At 47.2% G+C, this 14,374-nt stretch overlaps 1 protein-coding gene across 1 annotated transcript in view; it reads right to left on the minus strand.

Moving 5' to 3' along the window:
* The window catches only part of FHAD1 (forkhead associated phosphopeptide binding domain 1), a 132,794-nt gene that overhangs the window by 84,174 nt on the left and 34,246 nt on the right, over window positions 1–14,374 (minus strand). The window contains exons 3-5 of the mRNA XM_027110100.1: window positions 11,462–11,732; window positions 3,399–3,508; window positions 73–309 (exon numbers count right to left, since the gene is read on the minus strand). Coding sequence (XP_026965901.1) covers window positions 73–309; window positions 3,399–3,508; window positions 11,462–11,732 — 618 coding nt within the window. The remainder of the gene's footprint in view (window positions 1–72; window positions 310–3,398; window positions 3,509–11,461; window positions 11,733–14,374) is intronic.

The raw sequence follows: 14,374 nt of genomic DNA on the forward strand, positions 1-14,374 counted from the left end.
CCAGGCTCTCCCTGAGAGCTGTCACCTGTGTTGTGACCCCAAGGCCCCGACCCACTTGTCTCTGAGCCCTACCTGGTCTTTCAAGCTCTGGATCTCTGTCTGTTGGGCATCGTCCTCTTCATGCGGAACCTGAACCTTGGGCGGGATCACCCTCTCCTTCTGCCTGGAGGCGGCTGTTTCCAACAGCTTCTGGCTCAGGTTGGCCACTTCGTTGTGCAGGCTTGCTATCACGGTGTCTTTGTATTTGGATTCAAGTTCAAAACCCGAGAGACGGCTGACTTCTCTTCCCAGCAGCAGAATTATTTCATCCTGGGTGGAGGCCAGATGGGAAATTTACTAGGTGTGGGTCTGGGTATAAGGCTGAGCCCATTTAAAGAAATACAGGAAAAATACGGTATCATTCTTGGGAAGGTGAGGGCAGGCAGGGAGGGAAAAAGCAGACTTTCAAGGCTGTCTCTGTCGCTTGGAAAATCTCACACAGACAAGAATTTGGTTAAAATGAGTACTTGTATATAGACTCCTGTAACGGATGTCTATACCTCACAGGTACGGAAACTTTCCTTTCCCCGAGAATTATACTTTCATATTAAGAACAACCATCCCACTTGGGAACTTTTGTTGCTAGAAAGTTTACTTATAATATTTTCATTTATAATAGTCAGCCTAGCACACTGGGGACCTAGGAAAGGTAATCAGGAAAACAACGTTCTGTTTGACCACATTCTGCCTATAATGAGGGTTATTTTTTTTTAACTTAAAACGTTCTGAAATATTTGTTTTCCCTTTCCTCTCTTCCAGTACTTCCTGCCTCTTTTCGCTATTCATGTATGAATTTGTTCCAGGTGACTGAATCTGGAAAGTAAATGAGACAGGAATGGTGATTTCTTTGCGTGGGCTCATGTAAACTTTCGGCTGGAAAAACAAAATTGCTGCTAGACTTTACCCACAGGTATAATTAACCCTGTCCTCCGTCTCTCCAGTGAAAAACTCTGCAGCCAAAGAATTTGTTAGGTTTTCCAAAAAAGGAAAAAAAAATGCCCCAAACTTCTCACCAGAAGTTCTCAATAAAATGTCAGCAAAACTGAAGAAGAAGAAGAAGAAAAGTGCCCCAGAGGCCCTTTCCAAAGCAGCCACAGGAGGAGGTAAATGGGCAAGTTCTAGGCCAGCTCATTCCCAGGGGAGCCGTCCAGTCAGCCTCACGACCTGCTGGCTCCGTGACCTGGGGAAGGACAGGGTCTCGCTCATGAGAAAGCCTGTCTGACATTGCCAACTACTGCCAGGGGCCTTCCTTTGGGTCCTTGTGAACGCTGGTGGCCAAACTTCAAGAGAGAGCATCAGACATGTTCCCTACGCCTGGGCAGTTTCCCCTGTTTCACCCTGTTATGATCAGCGCAGGTGCTTATTCATTTTTCATGCAACAAACATTCATCGGGCAGCAGCTAAGTGCCAGGCCCCGTGCCAGTGCTGGAATATAAGAAGTTTGCAGAGGGCAGCGGACAGCCGTGGGTTCTGCTTTCCTGGTGAGGGTCCCCTTGCCCTTCTTGGAGGGAGCGTTCCTCCTTCCATGTGGTCTGGGTAGGACTGTCAGTCATGTGCCCTGCTCCTTCCTGTCCCACCTCCCCGTGTGCATGGGGCCCAAGCTGGTCAATCAGAGATTTCACACATCGATTACAGAGGGAGAGGAGCTTGCCGTCTTCTGGATCACAAGCTTTAAATATGTAGGCTTGTTTGCCTGAGTTTGTCTTTTCTAACACACAAGGCCAGCCTTATGTAGAAAGCCAGACTCTGAGGGAAACAGAGGGGAGAGATTGGTAGTGGGGAGGTGTCCTGATGACATCATTCAAGCTCCTGGATCTAGCCATACCTGAAGCTAGCGGCCCTTTAAATTTTCCAATAAGATGAGCTAATAATTGCTCCCCCTCAAGCTAATTTGTTTATCGTCACTTGAAGGAGTCCTGGCAAGTCAGGGTATAAATAGCTTATAAATAGAAAAAATTATTTCTATTATAAATAGAAAAAATTATAAATGGCTTATAAAAATTTTCTATAAATAGAAAAATTTATAGTGGTTGCACTATATTTCCAAGTTAAATTGAGGCAGGTTGAAAAATGGCTACAAATACTTTGCAGCTTTGCCATCCAGTCTATTTCCCCACCCTCTAGTCTGGGCTGGCCCTGTGACTTGCTATAACCAACTGAATGGAGTGGAAGTGATGCTCCATGATCTCCAGGCAAGTTCTTACGGGCTGTGCAGCTTCTGCTCTGGCCCCCTGGGAACCCTGAGACCACCATGTTGTGATGAAAATCCACATGCAGAAAGGGGCCCACCAGTCCAGGCATCCTGGCTGAGGTCCCAGATGTGGGAAGGAGGCCAATGGAGACCACCAGCCTGGCCAAGCCGGCGGCTGACTGAGCCTGCATGAGTGAGGCCAGGGGACACGAGCAAAGGAACCTTCCAGGTCAACCCATAGATTCTGGGGAATAATGAATTGCTGTTTTAAGCCACTAAGTTTTGGGGTGGCTTGTTACACAGCGATAAATACAGAATCTGAGCGTGGCTTCTCGCCTTTCTGCAACATTTTTCAGAGTCTGGTCCCAGGATGCCTGAGTTGGAACCCCCTGCCTCCTGAAGTTTTGGATTTCCGTGTCTGACAAGAACCCCAGGTAGGTCTGCTCCTCACAAACTCCGAGAATTGCTGCGGGAGCAGGCCCTGGCCCTTAAGGAAAGCGAGATACTATAGACTGCTTCTTTTAGAGTAACTTTCAGGTCGTGTCTAAGCGGGGAGAAATTGACCTGGGCCTTTCCCAGGATGCCTTGAATCCATCTGTTCTGCTCGCATCCCTGCTTTAAACCTCTCTGGTTCTTTAACGAGTCTCTCTGCCCAGGCCTCCCTGACTTCAGTGCTCACTTGCTCCTGCTAGGAACGTGTTTTTGCATCACTGTTCCATCATTCAAGGTTGACCAAGTGATTACTGTGTGGGAGTTAGAAGTACCCTCTGAGAAGTTAACCAGACCTAGGTTTGAATCCTAACACTGCTCCTTGCACTGGGCAACCTTGAACACATTACTTAACCTCTCTGAGCTTCAGTTTCCTCATCTGCAAAGTGAGGGTGATAAAATCTATTTTGAAGATGGTGGAGATTAACGAGCTAATAAATGTCAAGTGCACAGGACATGGCCCAGCACACAGTTGGTGCTCAGTACCTTGTAGCTGTAGATGTTATTTGGGATAAAATGAGCAATGGCCAAACCTGGCTGAACGTCTTGGGAGGAAGAGGTGGTTTCTTGGAAGTAGGAAAAAGGGGCAGTCCTTGAGACACAGTGAACAAGAGGCAGTGGCAATCTCTCCATGGTCCCTCTTGCTGCTGTAGCTCCGTCCTTCCCCGAGACCCCTCACCTTATCGTGCTGGGTCAGGTCCTGGTCCACAAAAATTTCTCTGGAGAACCCTGCCCCAGGAATTTCCTCGGCCACTGATTGTTCCGACAGTTCCATGGCGTTGGTCCACACTAACACATAAGGTCGACAGAGAATGCAGAGGAGACTGTGAGTTTCCCCAAAGTCTTAAAGAATATTTTCAGATTAACCTTCACATTCATGAGACTTATGCAATGAACGCATTACAGGAGTACTGGAAAGGGTAAGAGCCGCCTCATTTCTCTTCCCCAGCGTTAACTGCACGGATGCACTGTGATGTGTCTCTTTCCAGACTTTTTTCTATGCCGCATAAGAGCTGATGACCTTAGGCAAGTCATTTACTCTCCCTAAGCCTTAGTTTCCTCATATATAATTTAGGATCACTGATAGTCTCTGCTATAAAGGGCTATCTGGAGATTAAATAGAATAATGATATAGAGCAGGGGTTGGCACACTATGGCCCTGTGGCCAAATCTGGCCTTCTGCCTAGTTTTGTAAATAAAGCTTTATTGCAACACAGCCAGTGATTCACTTACATATTATTTATGGCTGCTTCCCAGCTACGAAGGCAGAGCTGAGTAGTTGCAGCAGAGACCACGTGACCCACAAACCCTAAAGTATTTACTATCTGGCTCTTTACGGGAAAAGTTTGCTGACCCCTCATATAGAGCATTTAGTACTAAACGTTAGCTATATTTTTTTATTGCAGTCATATCTTTTCAAAAAACAAAAATGGATTTACATGACAGAGATTCTTCTCCAGCTTACTTTTCAGCTAACAATATCAAAAACATCTTCCCATGTCAGTATTTGTAGCTGTACCGGGTTCCTTTCAATGGTAGCATTGTGGTCCACTGTACAAGCGTGCCAAACGTATTTAACTAGGATCCACTTGACAGACATGTAAGCTTTCCTAATTTTTTTCTTATTAACCCCAATGTTACAAGGGCTGTTTATATGACTTTCGGGGAGTATGGCATTATGTTTGGGGGCCCCACTCTGTATCACATCAGACATCTCGCAATTCACTCACATCAACACTGAATACATTTTTTTTTTATTGGTGTAGAAACTTTTGTAAAGATTTCTATCATTCTACTTGTGAGATCACTTGGGCCCAAGCAGTGTATTTTAAATGTCCAAGTGACTATGGTTTCTGGACAGTCACTGCACAATCTTACCTTCTTGTGAAGTGACAAACTGAAGAAATTGTTTTCAAAGGTGATGAAACTTTAATGAGTATTAACATTAATGATGAATGAAGCATGCACCGTCATGTTTGTGGACATTCATTCAATCATTTATTCATTTTGCTTCTGCATTTTTTATTTATGCATTTTAGAGCCAAAGATTCCTGCCCCCCAGCCAGGTCTCAAACCTGTTTGTGGACCCCAGAACCTCTAGTGGACATAGCTGATGGCCTGTGGTGCCCGGAGAACGCACAGCCTTGCGTGTTGAATGAGCAGCCCTGGCCACAGTGTTTCCTGGGGCGCGAGGAACAGAAGGGCCTGGAACTTCAGCAGCTGCCCATTTTCTCTCCCTCCACCTCCCCAACTAGGTCCATGATTAGAAAACTTTGATTTGAAGCTCACGGCCCCCATCTGACCCTCTTGGGTCCTGAGCAGCTAAGTCCTAACTGACTACAGCAGCAGTGCCTGATGCGCGCTACTGAATGCAATTTTCAATTTTCTAGTAGTCGCGTTAAAAGGGTAAAAAGAAGAGAAGAATTTTTTAACGATAAATTTTATTTAACCCAATACATTAAAAAAATATCGTTTCAACACGTAATCGACAAAAAATATGGAGATATTTTATATCCTTTCTCTTCGAGGTATGAAGCCTTTGAAATCTGGGGTTTATTTTACACTGACGGCACATCTCAATTTGGAAACTGAATTTTCAGGAGGAAGACTTGGTCTGTTTTCAGATTCCACAAAAACTTAGAGTCGAAAAAGTCGATTCGCCAACTCAACATGTTCCAGACAGACTTCGACGCTTTCAATAACTGGATCAAATATCAGTTTTTAAATTTAAATGAATTAAAATTAAACGTTTGGTTCCTCAGTCGCACGGGCCACGTCTCAGATGCTCAGCAGCCACTGGGGCTGGTGCTGCCATAGCAGAAAGCACAGAACCAGAACATTTTCCCCCTTGTTCCCCTTCTTCCTGACCTAACAAACACCTCCTTTCCTGCCAACATCTATAACTGGGTTAGGGGAAAAAAAGAATAGAGAAAAGAGATTAAAAAAAAATCGTCTTCTGGTGCAGGCTTGACTATAACATGCAGCCTAATTGTGGGGGGTCCCTGTGGCGCATCAAGGACGGTCACAGGCCTATGGCTTAGTTTCTAAATATTCAGCACAGTCTGTTTGATGCTATATGTGTGCCGGTCATTTAGTTTTCAGGCTGCGGCAGTCAGTTGCCAGAATCTGTGGTTCCCAGGCCTGGTGTGGCCGGGCAGTATTACATCAGACAGGCTACCGTCCAGAGGCAGCTGTGACTCCTAGAGTCTTCCTGGTGAGCAAACTGAAGGCCAGAAATGGGTTCTTATTGGTAAAAGGGTGGCCTCGCACCTGGTATGCTGAATGCTAGAAATCGGCTCCCACTGGAGGAAGGTACTGCCTGGCCTGTGTCCCCAGGGAGGGCCCCGGGGTCTGACCCTAACTGGGCCCCTGTCCAGTCTCGGCTTAGAGCTCTGGCGTCTGATGCCATCTCTAGGGGTGACCCAGGCTGCCTCTGCGACCCTGTCGTGGCTGTCTTGAGGGACCCTTCCCTGAAAGATGATGGCCAGAGGGGAGACTTCATCAAACCCACAGAACAGGCTGATCGATGGGGTCCCTTTACTGGGGAAGGTGTGTTTACTCAAAGTCTTTGTGGGGCTAGAATTTGCTCTGAGACTCGCTTTCCTTACACCCAGGCAGGGGAGTGCTGGAGCAGTTACCCCTCACCCGCCCCAAACTTCTTTACCGGCTACTGTTGTTTATCAGAAAGAACCTAAGGGCCGTGTATGACAAAACCGGCTTTACTCTAGCTGCTGGATCCTTCAGAGGTCCCAGTGGGGAGAAGCCCCAGGGAGGGTCGGGAGGGCTGGGGCGGTGGGACGGCAGATACGGGGACACAGGCACTTTAAGAATATTACTCAGCCATAAAAAGAAACGAAACTGAGCTATTTGTAATGAGGTGGATAGACCTAGAGTCTGTCATACAGAGTGAAGTAAGTCAGAAAGAAAAAGACAAATACCGTATGCTAACACATATATATGGAATTTAAGGGAAAAAAAATGTCATGAAGAACCTAGGGGTAAGACAGGAATAAAGACACAGACCTACTAGAGAATGGACTTGAGGTTATGGGGAGGGGGAAGGGTGAGCTGTGACAGGGCGAGGGAGAGTCATGGGCATATACACACTAACAAACGTAGTAGGGTAGATAGCTAGTGGGAAGCAGCCGCATGGCACAGGGATATCGGCTCGGTGCTCTGTGACAGCTTGGAGGGGTGGGATAGGGAGGGTGGGAGGGAGGGAGACGCAAGAGGGAAGAGCTATGGGAACATATGTTTATGCATGACTGATTCACTTTGTTATAAAGCAGAAACTAACACACCATTGTAAAGCAATTATACCCCAATAAAGATGTTAAAAAAAAAAAAAAGAATTTTCGGGGTGAGCTGTTGGCCAAACGGCAGGGGAGTTGCTTTAATATTTTAACAACCCCCAGCTGTCCTGGTGCTCTCCAATAATCACCAGTCTGCAGCAAGGGCAGTACGTGTGCACCTTAACTGTGTCTTTAAGACATTGTAAGTTGTAAATAAAACTTAAATAACAATCATGGTTAGGTAATAACTTAATTTTTAAATTTTAATATTTACTGAATGTTCGCTATGCACCAGGTGCTGTGCTCTGCACTTACAGGCAGGATACGATTTCGTCTTCATAACAACCCAGTGAGATAGGCATTATTATTCCCATCTCCATTTTATATGTGAGAGATAGGAGGCACAGAGATGTCAAGTCACCTGCTCAAGGACACACAGCTGGTAAGTGGTAGAGTCAAGGGATGAACCTAAGTTTGTTGGATTCAGAGCCTATGCTTTTAACCACTATGCAGTAAATGTATTGAAGTGGGAAGAGGTTTATGATATATTATTGAATTTTAAAAATCAGGTAGGGAATTCCTTGGCAGTCCAGTGGTTAGGATTCTGTGCTTCCACTGCAGGGGGCACAGGTTCCATCCCTGGCTGGGGAACAAAGATCCCGCAAGCTGAGCAGCACGGCCAAAAAAAAAAAAAAAAAAAAGGAGGTTACTTATGTTAGGTTCATATGATCCCATTATTGGGAAAATATATGAATCAAGATGCTATTTTAACAAATCGCTCCACATATTTTCTTTTCTCAGTAATTCTTCCCCACCTCCCATGAGCTCTTGCAGTTAAGGTTTGGCCTTGGAGCTGATGGTTTATTGCCTTGTGGAAAAGGAAGGATGAGTATTAACTAGAACAGGGTGATTTTGCCCCCAGGCGAAATGACGTTTTGATTTTTGGCAATGTCTGGAGACGTTTTTGAGTACCACAGTTAGGGGGTAGTGGTGGTGGTGTTGCTACTGGTATCTCTAGCGGGTAGGAGTCAGGGATGTTGCTAAACATTCTACGGTGGACAGGACAGATCCCACAACAAGAAGTCATCCAGCCCCACATGTCACTGTGCCAAGATTGAGAAACCCTGACCTGACCTGCAATAAATAAGTCCTTGGCTTTGGGTTTTCCAATAGAATTTTTCAAGTCTAAAGCAAGGTGACAGTCTAACAGTAAACCAATTTAATTTGAAGAGCCCAGCTTTGCTAAGAGAGGAAAGAGCTTTCTCGGAACCCTTAAAAATAGGTGTTTTCTGTCAAGAGACAGCATGGAGGACTGGAGCACAGAGTTTTCTCTAAAGTGTGGAGTAGAGAGGCCCAGACAGAAGGGAACTCCCCATCACAAGGGAAGGTGAAAGTCCTTTTCTGAGGATGGGGGGAGAGTCAGGGGAACGAGGGCAAACGTTTGGAAACATGAGACCTGGCTGAGAGGCTGCGGAGATAGAGCCCAGGTAGATGTGAGGGACTCTAAGCCACACGACTCACCCTTCATTTCTCCAGGGGGATGCAAGTCCTTTAGAGAAGCCCCAAGTTCAACATGGCACTGGAGAAACCGGTGATTACAGTGGAAACATTTAAATGGCGGAGTGAAAAACAGAGAAGAAAAGAAACAGCCCATGTGCCATGTGTCCAAGGATGCATTAAAAAAAACAAAAACAAAACCCTGTATATATGTTCATAAAACAGAACACGATCCATGCAACAGAATGAATGATCTCAGAAATACTATGCGGAGTGAGAAAAGCCTTCCACAGAGGAACATGCACTGCATGGTTCTGTGTACTTGAGATTCTAGAACAGGAATAGCTAATCCATGGCGGGAAAAGAATTCAGAAGAGTGGTTGCCTCTGGGGCCTGGGGCTGGGAATTGACTGGAGAGGGACATGAGGGAACTTTCTGGGGTGATGGTAATGTTCTATATCTTGATAGGAATTCGGGTTACATAGGTGTACATGACCGTCAAAACTCAATGAACACACTCAAGATCTACACTTTCATGGTGTGGTAGCCAGCCTCCAAGGTGACTGCCGATAACCCCCGCCTCCTGGTCTTCAGGCCCGTGTGTAGTCTTCTCCCACACTGGAGGGTGACGCCCTGTGTAACCAGCAGGACGTTGCAGCAATGACAGAGCATGACTTCTGAGGCTTCGTCACAAGAGATGCTGCAATTTCTATCTTGCTCTCCAGGATCACTTGCTCAGGAGGAGCAGCTGCCGTGTCATGAGAACACTCGAGCCACTCTCTGGGGAGGCCTGTGTGGTGAGGAACTGGGGCCTCCTGCTGACAGTTATGTGAGCACGCTGTCTTGGAAGTGGATCCTCGGCCCAGGTCAAGCCTTCAGATGACTGCAGCCTTACGAGGGACCCTGAGCCACAGCCATCCTGCTAAGCTGCTCCCAAATTCCTGACCCACAGAAACCCTATAGATGATAACACATGTTTGATTTTTGCTTTAGGCTGCTAAGTTTGGGGAGAATTTGTTATGCAATCATGATAACTAATACACATTGTGTGTTAATTTTACACGAAGGAGACAAAAAATGTTGAATTCTAGTTAATGGTATATGTGCGAAAACATCTGGGGGGACTACAGATGTGTGCTATTTATTTTGAAATGCATCAAAAAATAAGATGGATTAATGCAGGACGAGAAGGATGGGTAGACAAAAATGTAATAAAGAGTACAGCAAAGTGTTAGCGGTAGAATTAGGAGGAGAGCTGTTCTCTGTAAAATTCTTTTTGCTTTGCTGTATGTTTGAAAGTTTTCACATTAAAATGCTGGGGGGAAATGGCTGAGTAATTTCTTAACTTGGGTGGTAGGTACATGAGCGTTCCTTAGATGATGATGATGATGATGATATAAACTGCAGAGATACCTTTCATTTGCTCCTTAGTCTGTATATTTCAGAATAATAACTTTTTTTTTTTTTGCGGTACGCGGGCCTCTCACTGTTGTGGCCTCTCCCGTTGCGGAGCACAGGCTCCGGACGCGCAGGCTCAGCGGCCATGACTCACACGCCCAGCCGCTCCGCGGCATGTGGGATCTTCCCGGACCGGGGCACGAACCTGTGTCCCCTGCATCGGCAGGCGGACTCTCAACCGCTGCGCCACCAGGGAAGCCCAGAATAATAACTATTATTTGAATGGCTGAGGGAGGTGACTAGGTGAGTGGTCCTGAGTGAGACCAGGGAAGGGTGTGGAGGCATCGAGAGACCTGGGGACTCAGAGGGGTCTGGGGCTGGGACGCAGAAAACAGAGAATGGGACCTTCACACCAGTGGCCACAGAAGAAACCTGGGAATCATGCCAGGGACTAAGTCCACCCAGCTACTCTGCCAGTAAGGCTGGCAAGGCCGGGAGGATGGTGACAGACAGGAAGTCTCCTCCCCAAACGCCATGCGGCCTTCTGGGGGGGGTGGGAGAGGGGAAGAAAGAAACCCTGATGGCTGTGTGTCCCCAAAGTGACCAGGCTGTGAGTGACAGTCACTGAGATAACCAGCCTTAAATTTGACTGAAAAGTGTTAGATTAGATTAGATTGAATATATCACCTCCGGAGAAGTAATTTTCTCCATAAGCCTCAGTCTCCTCTAACCTGTAAAATGGTAATAAAATATTTAAAAACCTCCTAAGGCAAGAGGGATTTCAGTTACCAATGTGTCTGTACATCTGAGTCGAAGTATATAAGTTTAGATTCTGACACACATTCATATATATTCATATATACGTACACACACACACACACACACACACACACACACACACACACACACTCACCACAGAGGTACTGACGTGTGCAGACGGGCAGAGCACAGTCTTGGAGGAGTTTGTGCCAAAAAGTCAACAGGGAGAATTCCGGTGATAAGGGTGACAGCTTATCTTGGACTGTTTTCTAACTTTCTGCTTATCCCAATTTTTTCACAATTGATTATGTTCTACTTCAGAATCAGAGAGCAAAAGCCAGAGAAAGACAAATATCATATGATCTCGCTTATATGTGGAATCTAAAAAAAGGTACAAATGAACTTATCTACGAAACAGAGAGAGAGTTACAGAGGTAGCAAATAAACTTATGGTTACCGGGAATAAGAGGGGGGAGGGATAAATTGGAAGAGAGGGATAGACATACACAATACTATATATAAAATAGATAACTAAGAAGGACCTCCTGGATAGTACAGGGAACTCTCCTCAATACTCTGTAGTGGTCTATATGGGAAAAGAATCTAAAAAAGAGTGGATACATGTATATGTCTAACAGATTCAGTTTGCTGCATACCTGAAACTAACACAACACTGTAAATCAACTGTACCTCAATAAAAAATTGTTTTTTAAAAAAAGGGGAAAGCAGAACCTGAGACCCACCCTCCTAGCCAAAAGCCCACCCCCTAAGCTGCTATGGAAGCGCCCATGAGTACCTTGCTTGATGATGGGAACCCTGTGGGCGGCTCTGTCCACCACGAAGGAGAACATCTTCCCGCTGGCACTCACGGGCCGCTTGTGGGAGGCCGGTGGGACCATGGGGGGCCCGGGGAATCCCGGGGACCAGCTCCTCTGCACTGGCGCTGGCCAGATGCCCGGGTGGAAGGGGGTCTGTGGTGGTGAGGGTGACTGGTTCGGTTGCTGGGTGGCCCGAGGTGGCTGTGGCCTTGGCCAAGGTGCTGGGCCCCTCACCCATGGGAAGGAGACCTGCAGGGGCAGACAAGAGGGTCAGGGGAGGTTACCAGCAGCTGGGGTGGTCTTCACCCTTCTGTCCCGGCGACATAATTGCTGCCCTAGATTTCAGCGTATAAGTCACTTCTCCCAGGAAGTCCTCCCAGACTCTCCCCAAATTTGGGATGGTGGTCCCCACCGTGGGTCACCTTGCACACTATTGCACCACCATTTATTGGGTGCAGCCTTCGTGCCAGGCACCCAGTCAAAAGATTCGCATGCATTACCTCATTTAATACCCCTGATGCTCTGTGATGAGCCCCAGGCTGAGCAAGACCTAGTGACTTTCCCAGGATCACAGATGTGGTAGTGAGAGTCTGAGCTGGTAGAACGCCACCTCTGAGCTCGAGGGTGAGAGCTTTTTGGTCTACCTTGCTCAGCACCGTATCCTCAGCTCCTAGAATACACCCTTGGCACATACAGAGTAGGTCCTTAAATACTGGTTGAAAGAATGAAGGAACACATCTCCGAGATTCGAGCCCAGCTCTCCAGGACACACGCATCCACACTGTGTCTCTCTCTGGCACTCCCATTCCGTCTGTTCCCCGAAGCCGAGAGCTCTGGGGTGGCCAGCACCCCAACTGGCTCGCACCCCAACTGGCTCATTAACCTGTGATCCTCAACATCTGCCACATCTGATTCTTGGCAGACGCTCCATAAATATCTATCGAGGGAACCTTTCTTCATCTGACCCAGCGGAAGATGTCTGTAGCTACTTTCAACAGACAGCACATCAAAATCCATCTAAACCGGGAGAAGCAAATGCTGAGAGGTGCTGACACCTGGCTTTGTCTTGGTTAATGCTGTTGTGACCGTCCCACCCCGAGCCTAGTGGTTAAACCGTGACATCGTGAATGCTACCATTTATTCTAATTATTCACCGATTTCTCACAATAGCCCTGCAGGGGAGGAGCTCTCCTGATTCCTAGCTTACAAATGAGGCATGGAGAGGTTAAGGAATTCACCAAGCTCAGGTGGTGGTGGAGAGGGTGGTGGGACTGGGGTTCTGGAAAGCTCTTTCCCTCTCTGTCTCTCTCTCCCTTCTCTGCCCCCCCCCCCGCCCCCCGTCTCTTGGCAGAAAAAAACACACTTTTCAAGTAAGAAGCTAAGTTCAAAGGTTTGCTGCCTGTGGCGGGTCACGTTTCGCTTTCTGCAGACCGGAGACACATACTGAGAAACAGGACAGAATGCTTCCGAAATAGGAGCGCTGGCAGACAGAACTTCCTATAGCTCCAGCTGGATTGTATTCAAGAGGAAGGTTCTCCACTCACTCAGGTTCCCAAACCAGTCTTTTAGCTACAGTCTTTCCCAGCCAAGTCAAGAATCCGGTGAATTCCCCTGAAGACTTTTTTGGAGTCAGGGAGAATATTGTTCAGGAAAATCAAACTCCAATTGCCTGGCGACACCTGGCCCAGCATTTATGATGACACTGGCCCCGTTGAAACCTGTTTCAGGAACGGACTTGGCAGTGTTCCAGAACTCTGTTACCTTATATGAAGATTCGAATTTCTCTCCAGTGTGGGCACCTCGGTCTCCACCTAAGCTTTCTTCCTTTCTCTCTTTCAGAAGCTGAGGTGTCCTGCTCCTGCCTTGCACTAACTTCTCCATCCATCCTATCCCTTCCCGTCCTCTCCTCTGGGGCTGTCTTGCCTCAATCATTCCTATAACCTTTCCTCATCTATTTAATAAAGATTTATCGAATGAAAGGGCTGAAGGTGGGAAGGGGGAAATTTGAATATGTTTTACCCCTGCCTGCTAGAAAACAAATCTAGAGACCACGGGTAGTGTGGAGGAATTCCCTTTTTTTTTTTTTTTTTTTTTTGCGGTACGCGGGCCTCTCACTGTCGTGGCCTCTCCCGTTGCAGAGCACAGGCTCCGGACGCGCAGGCTCAGTGGCCATGGCTCACGGGCCCAGCCGCTCCGCGGCATGTGGGATCCTCCCGGATCGGGGCACGAACCCGTGTCTCCTGCATCGGCAGGCGGACTCTCAACCGCTGTGCCACCAGGGAAGCCCAAGGAAATCCCTTTTGTGCTGGGATGCTCAGGTAGATGTGCCTCACTGCCCACTAACTGCCAGGGTGCTAAAGGGAGTGGTCATATCTCATGCCTCAAGTGGTCCACTGCTGTAGTGGACAGGCCACAACCCACCCGGCTCTTCTGGAAATTCCAGGAATCTCCCTCCCAATCTGTTGGCCCATTGCTGTGGGTGGGGCTAAGCAATCAGCCAATCACACTCCCTGGCCATATTGATTGGTTCAGTGGTGGGGCAAGTCAACCAATCAGAGCCAAGGAGACCCAAGAAGACTTGGCTGGACACCAGGATCTGGAGTGACCTGGTGGAACTTCAGAATGCAGCCAGCATGAGGGAGCGGAGCCCAGACATGGAGAGAGGGAAGCCGTTTATTTATTTTTCAAATTGTGGTAAATAACCTGCAACCTAAAATTTATCATCTTAGCCATTTTAAAGTATATAGTTCAGTGGTGTTAAGTATATTCACATTACTGTGAGATGGATCTCCAGAACTTTTTCGTCTTGCAAAATGTAAACTCTATTACCATTAGACAACAACTCCCCATTCCCTCCGCCACCCAGCCCGTGGTGACCAACATTCTGTCTC

The sequence above is a fragment of the Aethalodelphis obliquidens genome, unplaced genomic scaffold, assembly GCF_003676395.1.
Source record: "Aethalodelphis obliquidens isolate GAN/ISIS:26980383/991018 unplaced genomic scaffold, ASM367639v1 scaffold9, whole genome shotgun sequence".
NCBI classification, from domain to species: Eukaryota; Metazoa; Chordata; class Mammalia; order Artiodactyla; family Delphinidae; genus Aethalodelphis; species Aethalodelphis obliquidens.